The 24,595-nt window shown below is 41.5% G+C and overlaps 1 protein-coding gene across 7 annotated transcripts in view; it reads left to right on the top strand.

Moving 5' to 3' along the window:
* OXR1 (oxidation resistance 1) overlaps positions 1-24,595 on the top strand; it is a 452,056-nt gene that overhangs the window by 214,314 nt on the left and 213,147 nt on the right. For all 7 annotated transcript variants that reach the window (XM_043539189.1, XM_043539186.1, XM_043539185.1 and 4 more), the window contains one exon: positions 2,998-3,197. In XM_043539189.1, the coding sequence (XP_043395124.1) occupies positions 2,998-3,197 (200 nt within the window). The remainder of the gene's footprint in view (positions 1-2,997; positions 3,198-24,595) is intronic.

The raw sequence follows: 24,595 nt of genomic DNA, 5'->3' as shown, positions 1-24,595 counted from the left end.
GCACAGTTGTGGTAGCCAAGCAGAGATTTTCCCCCAGCACTCCAGTCAAAGCTCACTGGTTTAGACTAAAACAAAAACAAGTTTATTAACTACAAAGGATAGATTTTAAGTGATTACAAGTGATAGAAAATAAAAAACACAAACTAAGCTTAATATATTAGATAGATTGGATATGAATTAGCAGAGTCTCACCCTGAAAAATGATACAAGCAGGCTGCAGATTCTTAAGGGGCAAGCTGCACTTGCTTTACAGCTTGGAATCCCCAGGTATTTCATACAGGGGCTAGAAATCCCTTTAGCCTGGGTCCAGCACCTCCCCCAGTTCAGTCTTTGTTCCTAGGTGTTTCCAGGAGTCTTCTTGTGTGGGGAGTGAAGAATCACAGATGATGTCATTTCCTGCCTTATATAGCTTTTGCATAGGGTGGGAACCCTTTGTTCCAAAACTTGGTTCCCAGATCTGTCTGTGGAAAACTACTGATGTCCCAAGATGGAGTCCAGAATCATATGGACCAGTCACATGTCCTTGTAGAGTCGTAGCAGCCATCACTCACAGGCTGCCTGTAGCTTTTTCAGGAAGGCTCACCAAGTGGGAGAAAAGCATCTCCTAAGGCCTACTGTTCTCCTTAATAGCTCATTGCCCTGAATAGGCCCTTCCCAACCACCTACCTAGACTGAAAGCATCTTGTCTAGTGGATCTTACCCAGGTTAAATGCATTTGAAATACAGATACATAGTCAATATTCATAATTTCTGATACAAAAATGATATGTGCATATGTACACCTCCTGGGTGTGGTGTTCTGTCCCATCTAGTGGCACGGAGACAACTTAGAGAGAGAGATAAAATGAGCCTGCTCTACAGCCTTAGCTAACAGCCAGTTGGCTTAACTCATGCGGTAGAGGCTCATGCACTCAGCTCCAGGAGTCCCCGGTTTGATCCTGCCAACTGATAACTGGGGTCTGTCAGCATTACACATACAAATAGGATAATCATATTCAGCAAATCATAACTTTTCCAATGATATCTACATGACCCATCTTGCATAAAATACATCATAATTGTACTATAACCATATCATAATAATATCACTATGAAGCATATTGGCTGCAGTGTCACAATGAGATATATATATATGCAAGGATTCCCTCTGAGACCTTTTCCTCTTGGTTTATCCAGACCACTTTATTGAGTTTTGGGAGACTACTTTATTGAATTCTCTGGTCTCCAAAAGCCCAGTTTGAATCCACACTTATCACTGAGGTTTCTTTATTGGCATTTCATAAAGCTGTATCTAAGGTTAGCAGGCTGAGGTGTATGGTGGTGGGCTAGGGTACATCACAACTACAAATTGCATAATTATAAATCAGATTATATACATATTCTAAAATAAAAGGAGTACTTGTGGCACCTTAGAGACTAACCAATTTATTTGAGCATAAGCTTTTGTGAGCTACAGCTCATCCGATGAAGTGAGCTGTAGCTCACGAAAGCTTATGCTCAAATAAATCGGTTAGTCTCTAAGGTGCCACAAGTCCTCCTTTTCTTTTTGCGAATACAGACTAACACGGCTGTTACTCTGAAACCAATATTCTAAAATAAACTAACAAATTCACATTACATTCTACACAGTATCACACACTTTTGTAGTCTAGCAGGATACTATGGGACAGACTTGGTATAACTGCCCCTGTACCAGTTAGTTAGTACAATAGAGGATTTACTGCATAGAAAGTCTTTGATGGCTGGAATTAATGAAGCATGTGACATCCGCTCTAAGTACAATACGGTGTGGTGTAAACAGAAACAAATGGCTTACTTTAATGAGACATTAGCAGTGACACCAGCAGATGTGTGAAATGTGTCTTTGTTTAATGCGCATGCACCACATCAAACAGTGTTTCTGAAACGTACCTCCTTTCTGGAACCGGAGGCTGTAACCTTCTTTGTACATCCACAATGAGTGCCTGTGCAGTATCCCCTCTCATGCACCCCACTAATGTGCTGCAACCCTTGAGGGACCACATCAGTCAATAGGGCAGTAAAACATAAAAATCCGTGTTTTTCTGGGATTAAAATGAAACGCTGAACTTTAGTTTCCCTAGCCACAATACACAGTGGAACCCCATTTATCCAGTCTAATTGGGACCGGGCCAGATTAGATAATCTAAAATTTGGATAATCCAGAGAATAGGCAAATAGCTTCAGCCCTGGCGACGGGCGACAGGGCTCATGCTGTCATCCCTAGGTGGCAGGGCTCAGGCTTCCGTTGAAGCTGGAGCAGCACCGTGCTGGACTGACAGCCTGAGCCCCGCTGCCTGGTGCTCGGGCTATCAGCCCCAGTTCGATTAATACGGAGAGCTGGATAAGTGAGGTTCTACTGTATACGTTTTTAATTTTTCACAAAATGTAAAAAAAAGATTCTCTGTAAAAATGCAAATTCCACGTTTTTCTGTGGCAAATGGATTTCTAGGATCCCTGGAGATTAGGAAAAACTTCCCAACTGTAAGGGTAGTTAAGCACTGGAACAAATTACCTAAGAAATTGTGGAATCTGTCATTGGAAGTTTTTAAGAACAGGTTAGACAAACACCTGTTAGGGGTGGTCTAGATAAATACTTAATTCTGCTTCAGTGCAGAGGACTGGACTCAATGACCTATTGAGATCCTTCTCAGTCCTACATTTCTTTGATTTCCTGTGCAACCGTGAACAAATTACTTAATTTCTCTGTGCCTCCTTCCCCCATTTCTGGCAATAATACTTCCTTCCTCCCATCTCTTATCTGACTGGTCTGTTTAGATCATTCCTTCCCCAAAGAGTTTACAATCTCTCACTACTTATTTACCACAAAGAAAGTCTGATCACAGTTGGGGCCTCTCGGCACTACTGTAATATAAATAAATTGTTGATTTATTGCATCACTGTTCTTTGTAAAGTAAAAGCAGTTCAATATTGTAGCTATAAAACAAGTATTAATAGCACGTTTTCTTTTGCCTATAGGTTAAAGAAAAAGTCCCAGTCTGTAGATGTTACTGCACCAGGATACAACCCTCTGGCAGCAGAAGCACAAGAGGCCCCACAAGCCAGTAAATTGATACCTGTCACTAACACAGCTACTTCTGAAGAGGAGCAGAACAACACCACAAATTCGCAAAGGCGCAATCCACGGAGGAGTGAGCTGAGGAGATACTGTACCATTGGTGAGCTTAAAGCCATCATTCAGTTCAAATGTTTCAATTAGTATGTGGAAGGCATCCCCACGTTGCTGGCCAGTCAATCAGGTGTTCTTTAGCTGGATGGAACAGAGTTGCTGACTTCCTTATTGCTCACTGGGGGCTATAGTCTTATCTGTTGCTAACATTAAAGAGTTTTCTTTTGCAGAGAAATTCGGTGGTGTTAATGTCACTTTTCAAGTGACAGAAGCATTCCACTTGTTTTTATTAATTTTATTTGTTTTTGTTTCACTGTGACTAGGCCTAAGACTCAAGTTTTAAAAATAATGTCAAACAGGAGACTCCATAATTATAGCTTGCAGGCAGTATAAACTACCAAGGGTAAATTTGACTTCTGACTTTTTAAAAAATGTGTCTAGAGTTGTTTCCAAACATCCTTTCCTTCAGCATTTATTTCTGTTTTTACCATTTCAAAACCTCGCTCTTCAGCTCAGCACCCACACTCCATTCTTTCAGGTTAAGCTGTTCGACTTCAGCATCACCTCAGATTGCAGCATTTATCTCCTAAGGACTTGTAGTGGTCTGAAGTACTTTAGGTGAAATCTGAGTAAAGTGTTGTGTATGCAAGTTAAGTACATGATAGTTAGTGAGTAAGGAAACCCTCCACTCCCAACCTGGGGTCAGGATATGAGGATGGCATAGGAACTGTCATCTCTTCACCATCAGCCACTTTTTGAGGAAGTGGAAGTTATGGAAGGGAGTCTGTGCTTCCAGAACTTATGTGGATCCCAGATGGAATTCCCAATCGGCTCTCTGTCCAGTTCCAAAAGGAGCATGAACTAGATATAGGCTGCTTTCCTGCTCGGCTCCCTCAACTGCCCTGCCTCCTCTCCACAGACAAATTCACCACACACTTGTCCTCAAACAAGAGAAATTCATCCTTGTGTAGAAGGCTGCGGGGGATTTCACCCAACCTGTAGAGCCTTAACTGCACGGAGTTCACACAGAGACTTCTGTGGGCTGGAGAACAGAGAGCAAGGCACGGAACTGCTGTGTTTCCGCACTGGAATAAATTGCCTAGGGAGGTTGTGGAATCTCCATCATTGGAGATTTTTAAGAGCAAGTTAGACAAACACCTGTCAGGAATGGTCTAGATAATACTTAGTCCTGCCATGAATGCAGGGGACTGGACTAGATGATACCTTGCGGTCCCTTCCAGTCCTTTGATTCTATTATTATAGTTAATAAAAAATGGTTGCTTTAATGTAAAGCCCTCTTACATGTACAGAATTTAAAGAAACTTCAGCAGATATTGTGATTTCTGACTTCCACCTATGAGCTCTTACATAAGCAACAAGCCACAGTGGCACATACAGTTAATGTCCTATATTTTGCTTCAGTAATGTTGTAGAGCACACAGTGCCTAGCACAGTGGGGTACTGATTCCTGATCAGGGCTCTTAGATGCTAATATAATGCAAATAAATAAATAATAAACCAACAGGCATCTTGTCAATGACTTTAATGGGAACAGGATTGGATCCCAGGAGGGAGAGTTCTGAGAAACTCAGTGCATAAACATTCTGATGAAAAGCTGATGCTTGCCAAAACAGCCAGAAAAGACGCAACACAGTCACACAGGAGCAGCCAGGGACAGAGCTGACAGTGGGGATGGCATCTCACTCACAGCAGTGTGGCTGAAGGACAGTGCAGCCGGTGAAGACAATAGCTCAGAAATCTAATCTAGTGCAGTCCTCCCTTCACTGCTTGAATCCAGCAGCCTCTTCTGAAACTGGTGGTTTGTTCCATTTCACACACCCCCATGACTCCAGCAGAGCAGAGCACTACTATCTGGCACAGTTTCCTCTCAGTAGTAGTAACAGAAATGTAAGTAGTTGTTTGCCAAGGCTAGAGTGAGTGAGTGACATGGTCTTGCATGACTGGCCAGCAGGGAATGAGATGTCAACACTAGTTATAGCAAAAAAAATGTCACTAATTTGCAGTAGGTCTCCCATCCGTTAGGGAGGTTCTACTGGGTGGGAGTGAGTGAGGTTTTCTTATACTTAATATATTTGCTTGAATTTTGAAGAGAAATGTTAATTTCATCCAACAGACACACAGCCATGGAAATCTGAAAGAACATCCTGCTGAATTTGTAGTACATATGGAGGTACTGAATAATGCATTGAAATAAGGTTACATGAGACTGCAGGTGATGGAAAGTAGCACAGTACATCTGGAGCAGCTTAAAGGGCAACTTTTATTATGGAGAGGCTACCACTTCTCCATACTTAAGGTTGCAGCTAGCTTCCATGTCACGGAATCTGTGACTTCCAGAGACCTCCATGACATTCTCTTCTTCAGCTCCTGGGACTGCGGGACTTGAGCTGGCAGCCAGCGGGGCTCTGGCAGGGTTCCAGCGACGGGGCCCCCTTGCAAGGTTCCAGTGACAGTTGACAGAATCCTGAGGGGGCCCTCCTCAGGGTTCCAGGGTTGGACAACAGCCTTGGGCAAGTGGGTGGGGGTGTCTTGTTTTCTCTTTGCAGCTCCTCCCACCCCTCCTGCAGCTTCCAGCTACCCTGGGCAGAGGGGGAACCCCACAGCTCCCAGCCACCACGGTGGCAGGGAAAAACCATGGAGCCGCAGCAGCAAAAGTCACAGACAAGTCACAGCTTCCATGAAGTTTTGTTTATTGCCCGTGACCTGTCCATGACTTTTACTAAAAATAACCATGACAAAATCTTAGCCTTAGTTATAAATCATCACAAACAATTACCCTAATTTGAATGTTTTACTTTTGTCTAACCTTCCTTGGTTTCCTCCTAGCTCAAAAATGGGATGATAATACCATTCCAAACTTTCTGTATAGTTAATTTTCTCTGAAAACTTACATGCTACTCATATTTGAAGAAACTAGGCAGTAACTAAGAAAAGTCGGAAGGTATATGGCCTCTAGACTTGAAGAATTGTTGAGGTAAAGATAAGAGCCTGCATTTCACAGACTTAGATCTACTTATAAAAATAGAGAAGAGAAGGCTTTCCAAAGCAGGGAAGTCCAAGGAAGGATTTTTTCACTGCTTAGTGGAAACTAGGAGCAGTGCAAATCTGAAAGAAGAAAAGAGAGCTATAAATCATATATATTTTTATTGTTACTTGTCCAGCATCTTAAACAAAATCTTAAGTAAGCCTAAACTCTTTCTTCCATCTTAAACACATGCCCATTACTGTAGCTTTCTGTAACTCTGCAAGAGCTAACCAAAATTACTGTACTAGAAATGAAAAAGAAACAAGGTAAATCCACGTACAGCCAAGGTAGTCCATTTCAGTAAAAAGGGTTAATGGTGTTTTACCAGAAAATCACTCTGTTCTGGAAAACCCTTCACATAAATCAGCGAAGGATTAGAATTAAGCAAGCTGTCTAATAGCATGCAAGTTTTATGAGTAATTGTGAGCTGCAGAAGCTAAAACTCAAAGCTGCATTGTGGACCCAACTCCCATCAACTTCAGTTTACTTTGAGTCTGGCCTATAAGTTCCTGTTCATTCAGAATGTCTGTTATTATTTGGGGGCTTTTTTTGTTTTGACGTATTTGTCTAGAAAGATTTTCTAGATCATTATAATTGGAGTTAATTCTGACAGTTGTTTGTGACTTCCTGAAGATGAATTTAATGCCCCAGCAGGAGTGGACAGAGTGTCATAGATAGAAAAATATCAGGGTATGTCTACACTGCACTAGACACATGTGGCTGGCCCATGCCAGCTGACTAAGGCTCACGGGGCTTGGACTAAGGGGCTGTTTAATTGTGGCGTGGATGTTCCAGCTTTGCCTACAGCCGGAGCTCTGGGACCCTCCCACTCATAGGGTCCGAGAGCTCAGGCTACAGCCTGAACCCAAACATGTACACTGCAATTAAACAGCCTCTTAGCCAGAGCCTGAGTCAGCTGGCATGGGCCAGCTGTGGGTGTCTAATTGCAGTATAGACACTCTCAAATTTCAGTTGTGTTGTGTTTACAGGTGGATATAAAGTAACTAAAAACTAGCACATTAATTTAATTGGGTCAGCAACAGATTTACACAGAAATTTTACCTTGTTTTGACCTTGTTTGCACAGCGTTCTCTGCCAGCAGCAATCAGTGCCTGAGATGGAGCAACACGGGCTAATTATTACCATGATAAATAGATTAAGAAATTGCATTACAACAGTGTCTGAGTGTTCTCTGATTCTCTCAGCCAGATTTACTTCTTTCTGTTGTTTTTTTTTATTGCACTATGTTAATCTTAAACCAATGGTTAAATGTCAATATTTATCTGATGATTAACAGGTTACTCAAACAAGTTCATGCTGGGTGAACCAGAGTAAGAACTAAAGTTGACATTGTTATATATTTTAGGTCCCAAATTTAAACTTGTTAAAATGATTGCTGGGAATTGCTCTGTATTCTGTCTAACTAAAAAGATCACTTTGATGCTAAATTTTTTTTTAAAAGGAAACAAAGTGATCACTGTTTATATAGAACATAGGGCCAAATCCTTCAGTTTCTAGTGTAGGCCAAACTCCTGAAAGCCACTGCATAAGGATGACTGTAGGATTGGAGACATGTTTTGGTTGTGTTCCGTAGTCACAAAGCCAACAGAGGGAGCACAGTAACTCACTGTTATGAAACACCATCCAATTCTGAAGGCAATATACAGGGAAAACATAATTGTTTGCCAAAGGAGGTACAAAAATGCCTTACTCTGACCCTTCAATTCCTTAAGAGAGTGTGACAGATGGCAGAGAGTAACACTAACAATACCATCAAAATGCAAAGCATTTGGTAACATCTCTTGTTAGTATTGTTTTATGAAAAACCACTTATGTAAAGAGACACTAACATCTTGTGAAAAACTTTTAAAAACATTCATTTTAAAAGTTTCTCGGTGTCTCATGTAACCATTTGTTTTGTGTTATTCTTGGCTCTTTTTTTTATTAACAAACACAGAATCTGTGTCATAGTACAATATCAATTATTAACTGCTTACTTCAGCTGTCACATTACAGTCCTTCCCAAGGGAATTAATTGTGATATGGGCTCATGGCTACAAGTGAGGAATAAGCAGTAGGACTACATGAACACCTAAGGATCATAAACCTCTACTGCTCAAGCTAAAGCAACAAGTCCGTTAGATCAGAGGCAGTAGCAGATTCATAAACCACTGGACAAGAGTCATCGCCTACAAAGGAGCCACACTGTGTTATGTCCGGGTTACACAGTGGCTGTTCTGAACATTCCACATAATCTAAACTTAACTAACATCTCCCTCAATATTCAGACAAAGCACAAATCTTACTAATTTAAAATGGGCCTCCCAGTCATCAGTAATAGATCTCTATCTAATCACTTCACATTTTACTAGAGTGCAAAAGGAAAACTGACAGATTTGCCTGAGCTTGGGATGAAGTATGACAGCTATAATATCTGAACAGGGTCTGAAGACTCTCAGCACATCCTGACAACTCTTTACTAACCGAAACAAAAGACAAGAAGAGTGAGAGAAACGGGGCCGTTGAGGGGAAAGTGCTGTCATATAGTGCCGAAATAGTGCTCTCAAACATTTGCCCGTGCTTGTGGGCCTTTTCCATTTGTGCCATTTGTTCAATCAGATTTGCATGAGTGTTGGAGAAATAGAGTTCTTTTCTGCTGTTAGGGCAGTTTGTTCCTCCCATACCGAGGAACATTTTCCTTGGATGTTTTAACTTTCATTTCTTCCATCATGAATGTCAAGTTTTTATTTCCTGCCCATGTTGTTAAGTTCTCAGCTGTTGATAACTTGTTTTATTTCCCTGTCCTCTTTGGTATTTGCATTATCTTCCTAATTTAATGTCACTATAAACCTAATGCTACTTTACATACACAACTGCTCATATGTGTGTACTTTTGTATACACCTGCTTTGCATGGGAAGTCACTGCAACTGTGCATGTTGTGCTCCCAGATACTGTGTACAAACATGAGTTGTCTAACCGGTTGTGTTTCTAAATCTGAACTTTAAAAAATCTTGATAATAAGGAGTATATAGTCTCTCCCCTGATGTGTGCTGAGCAGAACTGAAAAAGTTAAGCATATGAGTTGTGGAGAACACATCCCTTTAATTTGAAGAATTTTTAGAATTCACTATTTCATCGGCACTGATGCCACTTTAGAGGCTTCATCACTTTCAGCACAACGCAAGACAGATTTATTTTGTATTTCATCTTTCCTACAAACTGTATTTCATAATGCTTTCCAGGCTTCATGAATACACAGTCTAGAGGAAAAATAGCAGAGGGAGAGAGAGAAAAGAAGGGCAAGGGAGAAAAGCAATGTTTTCAGATGAGATGACAAACAAGATGAAGCTTCAGTGAGGTGGGGTGAGCTGTTCTGTGTGGCAGACTCTGTAGACAAAAATGGCTCTTGCGCCGTCAGTGGTCAGATTGTGTGAAGAAGCTGCGTGGGAACTGCATAAAGAAACAAAGCTGCGTCAGGTCTTTGGAGAGTTCTAGAAAAAGATTCTCAAAAAGTAGGAACTTAAATTAGGCTTCTAATTCCATATTTAAGCACCAAACTAAGGGGCCTGACTTGCAAAAGTGCTTAGCAGTGAACAGCTCTACTTGAGGTCAAAGGCAGGAGCTGGGGGCTCATCACTTTTGAAAAATAGTGCCTAAGTTTAGGTTCCTCCTCTAGGCCATGGAGAGTAACGTGACATGTACAGTGGTGCTGTGTGTTAGAGTTGTGTAACAGCATGTTTGCTATATTTGTTAGTTGTTTTTTTTTGTGGTGTAAAAGGCTTTGTTTTCTTCTATTGTGATGGCTGTTGCTACCTGTTATTAACATAAAAAGAGGGCAGTATTGACACTGATGAAATAGAAATTACAGAATAAAATGATAAATAAAATACAAATGTATGATTTAGGAATCTGGCAACGTAAACTGAGGCATGGTTTATCCTAGAAACTTTTCCTGTTCTAGTAATGTCACTTATGGGTGTTGGGTTTTTTTTTGTTGTTGTTGTTGCATTTTTATACTAGCGAAAGCCATAGTATGAATGCAGTTATACTGGCAAAAAAGTGTTTTGCCAATATAGCTTATTTTGACCAGAGAACTAGTGTAAAGCCCTGTTTTGCCAGTATAAACTGCATCTCCACTAGGAGGATTTGCAAGTACACCTTTTCTAATACAGACAAGCACACACACACACAAACACACACACTTTATTTCCAATGCTCTGTCCTTTCTTTCTTAATCTTCTCCAAAAAGCAATTTCAGGAAACGTAGGAGGCTAAGCTCCTATAATCATAAAGCTCTGGTGGCTCATTTTTCAAATTTACTTTATATCCCATTTGCCAAAAAAGGAAAGAAAAACATGTTTCTTTTCCAGCCCCTGTTCCTCTCAAGTAAATGGAAAAAAATGTTGTTGTTGTTGTTTTGTTATGTTAAAATAAATATTTTGAATTAATTTCCTTTAAAATGAGCCTGATCACTATCACTATTTACATGGGTGCAAATCCAGAGTATGGCTTTACTATCCATTGAAAACAATGGAGTTACACCAGTGTAAAAGCAATATAGGAGAGTAATGGAGTAATTGGGCCAACCAGCTATAAATAAACACAGATTAAATGAATTATGTTTCAAAATGTAGCACACAATTAGCCACCACAGCAGAACTACATCATTGCAAGAAACTATTTCCTGTAGCCTGCCCAAAGGAAATTTCATATGGTAAATACAAATTATGACAAAAATAACATTTCACCAGGCAGTCATTTGAATTTTAGCAGGTTCATTCAGAACATCTGTGCTGGGATAATGAAATGCATCTTTCAGAGAATCTAATGGGACCATAAATGTAAGTGACATCTTGATTTATTATCACCATTATCATTAATAATGAAGAAAACACTTTAACAGAAAAGATCTTGTGGACCACACTGAGATAACATTTTATAAAAAGTGGGTAATTTGTATGGGCCAGCTCATGTCATTATTAATCAAGGGTGAGCTAAATATAATTGGGAACATACTGAGCATTCACTCACAGATTTGATCTGCTTTTACTGACAGTGGAACTAATTTTGATTACACTTTATACTCTTGTAAATCTGGAATAACTCCATTGAAATAGGAGGGAGTTATACTGATATATAAATATCTGAAATAGAGGATGAAATCCATGTCAGTTATAGCTGAATCAGTCCAAGTATTGCTTCTGTTTACTTTCCTATAGGATTGTCTCCTTTGAAAATTAGTTTTGGTTTTTAAACAGAGCAGATAAGTTAAATTTGTCATTTCCTTATTGTAAGGAAATCAATACATGCTGTAATCCTATGCCTGGAGGTACCGGAATGCTATCAAAACTAAAGCTAGGGCAACCACATTCATAGAATCATAGAATATCAGGGTTGGAAGGGACCTCAGGAAGTCATCTAGTCCAACCCCCTGCTCAAAGCAGGACCCATCCCCAATTAAGATATAGCATATTAGTGCTGTGTGGTTTTTATACTTACATGTTATTCAGAATTTTCATGCTAATCTTTGTCATCCATGAACAAGATCAGCAATGTCTAAGTGCCGCTGTGTGAGATCCTTAGGTTATAAGTGTGGGACCTTTTACTATTTCCCAGTCAAACTTTAAAGGACCGCAGGACCCAACATATCGGTGTTTCAATACTGAAAAACATTCCTGTTGCTGCAGGCCTAGTGGCATAGGAAATCAAATTCAGAACCTAGTGGAATCCGTGTCCTCTGGTTGCTATCAACCACTAATGAATGAGAAGTGATCTTGGGTGCTTTCTGGAAAATATGTAAATTTCAAATATTAGCCAGCGTTTCACGAAGTTCTCCCTGTTGCAGGTTCTTTGCTGGCACCTCAGTAAGTTCTCCCTATTGTAGATTCTTTATTTCTGGATATTCTTAAAGGGATTTGGATATAAAGATAAAATAAAAATAAGTTGCTATGTTTATTGCTGAGGATTTGTGTGGCAGAACTATTCTCTTCTCTCCAAGGGTGCCTCCGAAAGATTCTCCTCATTTGGAGGTTGAAGATATGTGCTATTCCACTTTTAGAAGATTGACAAAGTCTTTTGTTCTTTAAGTTTTCACACATTTTGTCTGTGAATTAACTTATCTAACATGCACACTAACTGTTTATTATTCTCACGTATTATTAGCTGTGTTGTATAGTGCCATTCAAACTGTTTTCTTTTGAGTGCAGTTTCAGAGAATTTTGGGGAAGGGGAGGGGAGGGGGGGAGGGTGCTCTGTTTTCCAGGCACTTCATTACCTGTGTGAGTGATAAGAAAAGTGAAAGAGATGTGTGCAACACATGGGTAATAAGGAAAGGGGTTTCCATAGCAACAGTAGCTGTAGAAAATTCTCGGTACTGCTTCACTTTTCATGGGGATTTTTATTAGCGATTCAGATCACAGAATTAGTTAAGGTGAGCCCACCTCCGTTTACATAGCTTTGTTTTTCTCCATTTGTTTTAGAATGTAAAAGTTAGAACCACTGGCAGGAGGAGACACTTCCCTTCTTTTGTCCCAGATTGCTGAGATCCATTAGAGATATGCTTTATATTCAGTGTATGTAGAAATCAGCTGGGAATTGAAATGCTTTGTATCAGATGGGGGAATGGCATTCATTCATATCCTTTCATCTGAACATGTCCTCTTTCAGAACATCTTAGTTTTGATTTTTGTTGGTATTTTTTTAACTGTATGGATTTCTGACCTGGCTCATGGGATCCTTCTCACAGTTCTAGGCTCCCTGCAACATGGGAGGAGCAGGACCTAGTGTGCCAGGTCACAATGGCTCTCAGATTTGGCCTGGAGTGGACATCATGCCAGCAGGGAAGGGGCTCCACCATTATGCCACCAACACCCAGTTCTGGTTACTGCCTCCCCGTGGGCAGAGGTGCACCCCAGCCTGCCCATGGCAGGAGGGTGAGAGGGTTCTGGGCACAATTCAGATTGGCTGGGAGAGTTGGGAGCCAATGGAAAGGCAGTAACCAGAATCAGGTAATGTGTGTGAAGAAGAGGTGGTTGGGGCAATGAGTGGTATTGCTAGCCAGTTCTGTTCCCAGTCCTGGGCTCCTCTCTGTGCCTCATCAATACAGGCTCCGACTCCACCCACCCTCACACCCAGCTCCAGTTACTGCCTCTCCATTGGATGTTTGGTTCTCAGCTCCTAAACAAACAGCCAATGGGGAGGCAGTAACTGGAACTGCGTGTGACATGAGGTGGAGTTGCAGACCTGTGTTGATTGGGAGGCAGAGCTGAGTGCAGTAGCATGAGGCAGCAGCAGCTTTATTAAAAGACTGCACCTCTCAGTGACCCAGCTCAACCTCAAAAAAAAAAATTGGGGGACTGCAACCTTCCTCACTTTAAGCACTGGGCCTGGTGCTCAAATTTGGGTGGATGTAAACTGGTGGGCCAGAGCCCACCCATGGCTGTGCCCTTGCTCAAGTCCCCTTCCACTTCCAAAGAATATTTTCACCAACCATCTATGGTGGTTGTTGCTAATACATGTACAGCAATATTGATTTCTTGCCTCCTATAGAAAATGAGGGGACTCTCTTCCAAGGAAATAAGTGATACTGTTATTTAATTTATGTATTTATTTATTTTCCTTTAAATGTTAGCATAATGCCACCTGCAGTGACTCAAGAACATGAGTACCAGCCTCAGGTCAGCCTGTTAAGAGCCAGGGTACAAATCCCAGTTTGGTTGTGAATCCTATTCTTAAATTTCACCAACCAACTATCAAGTGTAAACTCTTCAGGCACTATAACAGCCTTAACATGTAGTCACAGACAGTCCCCTTGGGTATGCTGATCTAATTTGCCACCCAAAGTGAGCATATCTTTGAGATAGATGGTCCCTTACACCAAGAATCACAACAATATTCAGGTTACCACCAGTCCGAAAGGACCGATTACGTACCCCAGGTCAGTTGCACCTTAGAGCTCTCACCAAAGACAGTGCTTGTAGCCAATTCTATAATAAACTATCTAAAGATTCATTTTATAGAAAAGGAAACAAGATAATTATTTACAAGGTTAAATCAGGTAAACATATACACATAAATGAGTTACAGTCTTATGTTTCAAAAGGTCATAGAAGCTTCTATAATAAGCAATCTCTATATGTCCATTGCGGCTAATCCAGGCTAAGCAGCTGGGGTCTCTAGCTTATGGCTAGCAAACCTTGCCTCCCAGAGTTCAAGCACCACAGAGATCCAGTTCCTTCTTGTTAGGGGTTTTTATCCCCTTCCTCTGAGCTGAGGTGCAAACTCAGCTGACAGGAGGAATCCACTTGCATGACGCATCTTCATAGAGGGGTGGGCAGAACAACTGCCTTTTGTTCTCATTAACATCTCACAATAGTTCAGCTAGAGTCAATGGACCTTTTCTGTTGGTCTGGACATAACAGCTTCTGTTGGAGATTAGCATTTCACACTAGTTAATGTCACTCTCCTGTCTAGTGATTTACACAATCACAGAGTGATTGACCGGACTCTGATGGCCATGTACTCAGGGTGGCTAGCCTGTCCTGTGGCTACGTTCTATTTTTTGAGCACTAGCTCAGTGAGACCTCGTGCGAGAATGTCTCCTTGAACTGGGAATCACACACTCAGCTTTCATTGTAGACATGTCTCTAATCTATAAAATAAAGATAGGCCAAGCCAATGGCGCACTGGTGCTGTCAGCTCCTGGAAGTGAATTGTTCAGGACTGGCAGAGGGCTGTTCTCAACCAAGGGCTCTCATTAATGGAAATTGCTTTCCCTGACACGTCATAAGAGCCTAAATTTCGCAATCTTCCAGGTACGGTGTAAGGCTCAGCTAAATATAAAAGCAGTTAATTTATTAACCACCCAAAGGAAAATATGATCATACAGAGCCACCCATTTTGGTAACTCATATTTGATTTATTTTGAAATCAAATGTGTGGCACCCAGATGCCTTGATAACTGGTACAGTTAGAGACCGTAAATAAACTGGTGTGAAAAATTGGTGGTATGTTTAAACATAGGATATTTGGAGGCCTTTTTACTTGTTCATTATATGTCCCATTTTAACAGATTGATTATTTCAAAATTCGTGTCTGCACTGTTCATAGAAGACTTATTAGGAGCACAAGAGAAAGCTACTTCTTCTATCTGGGTAATCATTTCTGTTTTTGAAATGGGAGTTGTGGTGGCTGTGCTATCAGATTAACAATAGCGCATGCAAAATTAGCAAAATGTCTCTTGTCTATTTGCCTGTTTTGAAACAAAAGTGGTGTGTCCTCCACACACAAATGTACAAGGCTAAAAATACAAGTTTTGAAAAGGATTGTACCTCAAACAGCTGTAGGAAGTGGGAGTTATTGCAGCAGTTTGGAGTGTGGTTTATGCTGTGTCTCTCAGGCTGACGTATTCATTCAGATAATGCCAACGTATCTTATTCCTTACAAGATAGAATTTGTGAACACATACAGCCCCCAATGTTGTGGGATGTGGCAAAAGAAAGGGATGACTGGCCAAGTGTCATTGCACTCTGACCTTCCTCCAGTTTCCAGAATGACTGCTTGTGGGCTGTTGCATGCAGCTCAGCATAGCCTGGGGATGCATTACACTGCTCCTCAGCACCAAACCAGAATTCAGGAGCACAACGATAGCTTACAGCCATCTTCATTCACCGCAAGCTGCAAAGCAACCTGCCCTGAGATGCTGGATCTTTGTTTCTTGCTTTGTCATACTTCATGGTTTCCCATCTGTGATGGGGTGTACATACGCCACACTGGACAAGATGGGGTTAACCCCACACTGTGTGTGGCAGAAGTCCCACCCCTCAGACCGTGCTGGGCATGCTTCAACTACTGCCTCAGTATAAAAGGGAGCAGCCCAGCTCATTCTGGGCTGAGTGCTGGAGGGGAAGGACCTTGGGCAAAGGCTCTAGCTGAAGAGTCATCACAGCCTTTGCCTGCGAGAACAGGAGACCCTGAGAGCCAGACTGCAGGGTTGCAGCCGATGGCGCCGCAGGGAATTACCCATGCTGAGGAGCCCAGGAACTCCAACACTCAAAGGACTACAACGCCTGAAAATGTGGTAGGAAATGACCCAGGGAGGGTGCGCGAGTGGTACCTTCCTCCCGAGAGAGGTCAGCGTGTTTTGGCAGGAGTCCCTGCTGACCATTCCGCCACTGTCAGGGCCCTGGGTCAAGGCCCAGTGGTGTCTGGTGGGCCCAGGCCTTGCCGCCACCCCCTGGTGGCCGCCTCCCCGGATACCGGCCATTGGGCCTCACTGCCCCGCATCTAGGGGGCTGCAATATTGACTCTGGTCATTGGGTCGCACTGCCCTGTACCCAAAGGCTGTTGTATTGACACTGGCCATTGGACCTCACTGCCCCGCGCCTAGGGGCTGTGACATTGCTGCCAGCATTAACTCGGGCCACTGGGTCACGCTGCCCTGAACATAAGGGCTGCTGTAACTGACTCTGGCCACTATGCCGCACTGCCCTGAATGCAAGGGCTGCTGGAAGTGACTCTGGATGCTTTCATCCTAAAGGCAGTCGGTGACACGGTAACAGCGGTGGTATCACAGCCCTGCCCCAAAAGAGGGATGGGGTGTGCATAGCCTGCGATACCATCATATTGTCGAGATCCATAAGGAACTGCTTTGATGAGCTAACCCAGAAATGAAACAAAAACCTGATGGCACTTTGGGATAAAACCATTTTATTTATCAGATATTTAGCTTGTCTTTCTATCTCCCTTTCTAGGATCCTGTAGAAACGCAGAGGATTGTTGCCAAGCCTTGTTTTTTGTGCTAGGGCATGAGAAAGTTGGATTTCAGCATAGAATTACTGTAACATTTCACAGTCATTGTTGATTTGGTGTGTTAGTATGCACATCTGCATATATAAAGACTTTACAGACATAAAATATTCAGCACTTCAGAACGATGCCTTTTTGTAAATTTAGATACTAATTGGCCAAATGACAAACTATCTAGCAACAGCAGCACACCATGAGTCCAGTTCTAGTTGGTATGCCTGAGAGATTGTCTCTTATCATTTTTAATTTGCGTAAGATAAAATGCACATCTTTTCTTGATGCCAAGAAAAATGTGAGCAAGAATGATTTGCTGTGTGAGTTGTTTTAAGGTGTCAATGCTGCATTAGCAATGTGTTTTCTTATGGCGTATGAACATATGTGACTGCTTGAGTATGTAATTAAAAGCTTTTGTGATCTACCAACATCTTAAATAATGTTTTTTTTCCCTTTTCATTTAAACAATACTGAGATTGGTGGTTCATTTGTTTGCTTATATTATTGCCAAGCTCCTGATAGGCAAGAATTTTCTGAAACCTAGTCACAGAGAATCCTGCTCCAGACAAAGAAAGCCCGAGGTAGAAAATGGGTCCTGTATGCAGTAATTTTGAAATGCACACTTCTGAAAGCCTAATATTTCTTCTCTTTTCTAAAGAGTACACTATATACGGTATCTGTGAGAACAAGTTATTTCTGACTGAATGAAACATATGAGATTGATTATACACTGGCCAAGACATTCAAAAATGAGTGTTAAAGTTAACCAGAACCCAGAAGGACATCATATAGGAATTAGCTGATGAAAAAGTTACACATTGTCCTAGTAGCTTTGAAGCTAGTAAGATGCAATGAAATTGTATAGGCCAAATTCAGTTTTGATGTAAGCAGGCACAGCTCTTGTTGATCTCACTGGTGTTGCGCCTGCTTCCTCGAGCGCTGAATTTGGTCCTGTGATGATCCGTGTGATGTAATAGCCTCTACAGTTTGACACTGTACAGCATCGAAAACATTACAGTATGTACCTACCTTGTGGCTGGCGTGTGTAAAACCATTTTGATTAGTCTTTTAAATAGAAAATACACAGATTTCTAAGCCTATCAAACAGAAGAGAAAAACATGACCAATTCAAAAAATTAACCTAACATCTTGTTTACAAGGTTTTTGCTGAGTACAGAAAACATAAATATAGTGGTAACCAAACCAAGCAAGAGTTAAAAACAATTTGGCTTTTTTTTTTACATGTGATCTTTTTGTTTAAGGGTTATGAATGATAGTAGCCTCCCTCCAGAAGGAATGCGTACAAAGATTAAGGTAAATATTGTGAGAAGGAAAGAAGAGGAAGAGTTTGCAATGGGATATAGGGAGAGGAGTGGAATAGGAGGGCTAATGTTGCAGAGTTTCCCCCGGCAAGAATGCTTTGAGGAGTCATCTTTCATGATGGGAATATGTCCTGCACTGATTTCCAAGTTTGGCACATGGAGATGGTAGATGTTCTCTCCAGCACCAGTTGAAGAAGGCTTTTTCTCATTCCTTTTACAAAGGTTCGTTTGGTTTCTTTCATTGCCACAGAACAAAAAGCTGCTATCTCTGTAACAGCAAGATAGAAGCGGCAGAGAAACATATTACTGCAAAGGGTTCTTTTTGCTGTGATTTCAAATAAGTTTAATTTTTCATTATTCTCCTATGGGAGTCTGCTGAATTAGGCTATAAAGTACCTACAAAGGAAGAAAGTGAAAAAAGCTAATGTCGTCTTGGGATGCATCAGGAGAGGTATTTCCAGTAGGGATAAGGAGGTCTTAGTACCGTTATATAAGGCACTGGTGAGACCTCACCTGGAGTACTGTGTGCAGTTCTGGTCTCCCATGTTTAAGAAGGATGAATTCAAACTGGAACAGGTACAGAGAAGGGCTACTAGGATGATCCGAGGAATGGAAAACTTGTCTTATGAAAGGAGACTCAGGGAGCTTGGCTTGTTTAGCCTAACTAAAAGAAGGTTGAGGGGAGATATGATTGCTCTCTATAAATATATCAGAGGGATAAATACCAGAGAGGGAGAGGAATTATTTAAACTCAGTACCAATGTGGACACAAGAACAAATGGATATAAACTGGCCACTAGGAAATTTAGATTAGAAATTAGACGAAGGTTTCTAACCATCAGAGGAGTGAAGTTTTGGAATAGCCTTCCGAGGGAAGTAGTGGGGGCAAAAGATCTATCTTGCTTTAAGATTAAACTCGATAAGTTTATGGAGGAGATGGTATGATGGGATAACATGGCTTTGGTAATTAAATATTCATGGTAAATAGGCCCAATGGCCTGTGATGGGTTTTAGATGGGGTAAGATCCAAGTTACCCGGGAAAGAATTTTCTGTAGTATCTGGCTGATGAATCTTGCCCATATGCTCAGGGTTTAGCTGATCGCCATATTTGGGGTCGGGAAGGAATTTTCCTCCAGGGCAGATTGGAAGGCCCTGGAGGTTTTTCGCCTTCCTCTGTAGCATGGGGCACGGATCACTTGCTGGAGGATTCTCTGCTCCTTGAGGTCTTTAAACTACAATTTGAGGACTTCAATAGCACAGATATAGGTGTGAGGTTTTTTTGTGGGAGTGGTGGGTGAAATTCTGTGGCCTGCGTTGTGCAGGAGGTCAGACTAGATGATCATAATGGTCCCTTCTGACCTAAATATCTATGAATCTATGAATCTATGAAAGTTTCTGTTAGTAGAGGGCTCTTTAATATAGTAGACAAAGGCCTAACAGGATTCAATGGATGTACACTGAAACTAGACAAATTCAGATTAGAAATAAGGTGCAAATTTTCAAGTCAGGGTAATTAACCTTTGGAACAACTAGGGTTGCAGTGGATTCTCCATCACTTGAAGTCTTTAAATCATGATTGATTGGATGTCTTTCTAAAAGATAGGCTCTACTGCATCCAGACTTCATGGGCATCATTCAGGAACCACCTGGTGAAACTGCATGGCCTGTGTTATGCAGGAGATCAGATTATCTGATCATAATGGTCCCTTCTGACCTTATAAATCTATGAATAAAACCATTTTGTTGCAGCCAGTCTACTTCTAGTTCTTGCTTCTACTCCACGTTCCTATAAAAATTTGTCACCAACTGCGTCATTTTGTTAAAGAACATTTCTGTAATTCAAGAACAATTACAGAATTTCAGGAGAGTTGTTGACTAGTTATTTGTTACTATATAGACAGAAATAATTTCAAATATTGTATATATAAACATAATTATTCCTTTTTTTTCCTGTACTGTACTGGGACTCATAAGACTTGTGTTCTGGTTCTGCCACAGGCTGGCTGGGTAGTCAGAGGCAAATCACTTCACATCTCTGTTTCTCAATTTCACCAGCAGTAAGATGAGGAATATGATACTGATCTACTTCATAAAATGCTTTGAGATCTCCTGATGAAAAGTGCCATATAAGAGATAATGGGACTCTACAGGGGGGGTCCAGGTGAAGGTAGTTAGGGCTCAGCAGGGAGGGATGGGGGGCGGGGAAAGAGCTCAGCAGGGGGGTCTGGGTGTGCGGGACTCAATGGGGGGTCCAGATGCTCAGGGAATGGGGCTCGGTGGGGTGGAGATCCGGGTGTGGGTGGCTCGTCAGGTGGTCCAGGTGTTGGGGGAGTGGGGCTCATGGGGGGGTTCTGAGAGCAGGGGGGTGAGGCTCAGTGGGAGGGTCTGGCTATGAGGAGGGTCTGGCTGAATGGTGGTTGGGCGGATGGGGGAGCAGTTCCCTGTACATGGATCCCTCCCACTGCAGCTGAGGAGTGATGGGTGGAGAAAGCGGGAAGGGGGAAGTTTTTAGAGCTTCCTGCAGCTAGGAGAGAAATCTGGGGGTGGGTCTCACACGGTCCCTGGTGCCGTGCAAGGGAAGAGAAAGTACCGTCCTACCCACCCAGCTGGGACTAGCAGCTGAGCCTGGCGCAAGGTAGGAGCCACCCACCGGGTCTTCCCCAGTCCTGCCCCACAGTGATTTACCTCTCTGCTGGCTGCCCTGGGCACCGGAAACATATTGCTGGGGAGGGTCACATGACTCAGTTAGGGTGAACTGCAAAGAATGGAGCAGACAATCCCCAAAACTGGTGGATATTCCAGTACTTAGATTCACCAAGTCAGCACAAAACAGCTTCTTTTATACCTCACTGGTTACTCAGAAGTCAACAACACAGTTCCCTTAAAGTAACCCACCGTCAGGCCTCCGCCCAGACACCCAAGTCAATTATAATGAGGATTAATGAAAATCATATTCCTCATATTAAAAAAGTTTACCAGTTCTAAAGGATTGGAGACATTACCTCCCAGGTTAATGACTTTTCCAGATCTTACCCAAATACACACTTACAGCCAATTCTTATTTACTAAACTAAAATTTATTTAAAAAGAAAAGAGAGAAATAATTGGTTAAAAGATCAGAATACATACAGATATGAGTTCAATTCTTGAGCTTCAGATACATAGCGGAGATGGTGAGCTTTGTGGTTGCAAAGAGTTCTTTCTGTAATAGTTCATGGATTATAGTCCAGTGTTTATCTTCAGGGTGGTCCAGTCAGAACTGGGATCTTGGTCCTTATGGCTTAGGCTTTCCTTCCATGAAACCTCAAGCAGATCTGAGATGACAGGATCAGGACCCAAGCCATTTTTTATACAGTTTCAGGCCTTTGACAGATCGGAGTCCCTAGACGAACAATAGACACTCATTTCCTAAGCATCACCAGTAATTATTCACACAGATGCCTGTTTTTCCACCATTCGCAGATGATTTGCTATACATTTCAAAGAAAGATGAATACAGCGACATCCTATGTTTACGGTTCGTTTAAATGTTAAGATGTTCTTCTGATCTCTGAATTAACAGAATACAGCATAGACAGGGACTGTTTGATTACATTGGTGATCTCTATACAAAAACACAAACATTATCTACCCATATGTTTTTAAAGGTTGAATTTGAATCATTTATCCTGCAGGGTGCTTAATCCTTTCTGGTCATGCGTCACAGCCATACAACGCCATCCTACCATAACATTCCCAAATGTAGTGCCTACTATCGTGAGTAACCCCATTGACTTCAATGAACAGTTGATTGTAGGATTGATTGACTTACCTTGTAAACATAGGGCCTAATTCTCCTCTCCGTTACACTAGTATAAAATGGTGTAACTTCATTGACCTCAATCCTCAGGTATAGCGGAGCCAACCAAGGTAGACAACCAAGCCTGAAGGTGGAGGGAGGAAATGTGTATGCATTGTTTTTTGGGGTCCTCTAATCCCTGGAGCTGCTGGAGTCATGTTTGGGCTATTATAGCACAAAGGGACAGTGGCTTTGTCCCATTGAGGTCACTAGAATTACTCCTGATTTTAGTGTGGATGAGAAGGTAAATCAGTTGTATTTTATTTACAGAATTCCCATAGGCATACAGATTCATGTGTTAGTTCTTAAATCTAGTCATCACAATTAATATTTTTAGATATTTAGAGTGCAAAATAATCTGCAAGCATCTTTTAAATGATGGTGACTTGTTTCATCAACAATGATCCAGCTGAAATGACTTATGTAAAGAGATTCTAGGAATATGATCAAGTTAATGGGAAAAGTTATAATATTAATAAAAGAGGACATATGTAACTCTAAACAATTCGGCTAATACTGGAGACATATTTGCATAATTGGAAAGTCACTTCTTTATGCATTTTTCCAGTACATCGAGAGAAAATTAAATAAGCAGGAGCCCATCACAACACAAGGTATTCAGGAAGAATTGATAAAGGTAATGCAAAATGAATAAGGTTTTTAGATAACTTCCCTTTTCACTACATTCTTGTTTGTTAATAAATATTGAGTCTTAATTAAAATGTAAATGGAATTCATTGCTTGAAGCAATCTGCCACAAACGCACGTCATATTTGAATAGATGCTACAAGTCACTGAATAATGGAGGCAGGGAGGTATTATTGGTTCCTTGTTAATATTTTGATTTCTGTGACATAAGCTCATATTTCCATGGGAAGTAACATATAAAGTTTCAGAACATACTTGCCTTGCCCAGGAAGATTCAGCTTCTTTTAAAGCTGATTGAATAATTCACAGCAAATAATTGACTCAAAGAACTCAGCCTCGTTTTTATTCTGATTGTCATCTGGTCACTGACTTCTCAGTTTCCACAAATGGGGTAATTTTTCAGTTTCGCCTGGTATTTTCCCCTATTTTAAAAAAAAATTATGGACATTTAGCTGTATTTGGTAGTTGATACTCAGAATTCGAGCAGCCTTGCATAGTTGTGATTGGTCACATAAGTCATATCATTTCTGCTCCATGATTCGATGAGTGTATCTTTCATATGGCCTGATCCGAAGCTAATGGAAGTTGATGGGCATCTTTGCATTAACTTCAATAGCTTTTTGGATTAGGCGAGGGATCGGCAATCTTTGGCACGCAGCTCGTCAGGGAAATCAGCTATCAGGCCGGGATGGTTTGGTTATCTGCAGCATCCGCAGGTTCTGCCGATCACAGCTCCCACTGGCCGCGGTTCACTGTTCCCGGCCAATGGGGGCTGCAGGAAGCAGCGGCCAGCACATCCCTCGGCCTGCACCGCCGCTTCCCGCAGCCCCCAATGGCCTGGAAAGGCGAACTGCGGCCAGTGGGAGCTGCAATCGGCCGAACGTGCGGACACTGCAGGTAAACAAACAGTCCCGGCCCACCAGCGGAATTCTCTGATGGGCCACATGCCAAAGGTTGCCGATCCCTGGATTACGCCTATAATCATTAGACTTGAAGAAATTATAGTATACTAGCTAGTATGCAAGATTCGGGTATTTTAGAAGATGTCAAATCTTTCTTTTCTTAGCAAACAGGACTAACCTGAAGCATCATTTCTATAAAAATTAGGCTATTTGAAAACTTATTGGTTGGATGCAAAATTTATTTTTTTTTCTTCACATTCAAACAAAATAATTGCACGTATGATCCAAGTTGCAAGGTGTGGTCAGATCCCTCATTGTCAGAGCCTTTGTGGATCATTTAGACCCTGATCCCACAACCATTTATGCACATGACACTTATATCCATACTGATACCATCTGAGCATATTTTGATAATTGTTAGCACAATAAATACTAGCAGAGATTTAAAAAAATTCAGGATGTTGTTTTAAAAGGTTTACAAATGACAGATCAGACACTTTGGCAGCGTCTCTCTTACAGCTTGATAATAAGCCCTTTGAAGTTAACGGGAGTGTGCACTGACTTCAGTGGGCTTCAATCAGGCACCTCGGCTCCTATCCAGCAAAGCACTGAAGCATGTGCTTAACTTTAAGCACATCAGTAGTCCTGGTAAAGTCTTTGTGACTACTCCCACGCTTAAAGTTAAAGACGTGTCAGTGATCTGCTGGGTTAAGGGCTTCAAATGAGTAATTGAAGCAATTATAAAGGAAGAAAGGTGGAGAGTTACAGTAGGTTAGTAAAAAGAAAAGGAGTACTTGTGGCACCTTAGAGACTAACAAATTTATTTGAGCATAAGCTTTCATGAGCTACAGCTCACTTCATCGGATGCATTCAGTGGAAAATACAGTG

The sequence above is a fragment of the Chelonia mydas genome, chromosome 2, assembly GCF_015237465.2.
Source record: "Chelonia mydas isolate rCheMyd1 chromosome 2, rCheMyd1.pri.v2, whole genome shotgun sequence".
NCBI classification, from domain to species: domain Eukaryota; kingdom Metazoa; phylum Chordata; order Testudines; family Cheloniidae; genus Chelonia; species Chelonia mydas.
Note: the sequence above shows the minus strand (reverse complement) of the source record. Positions and strands in the feature narration are given on the sequence as shown.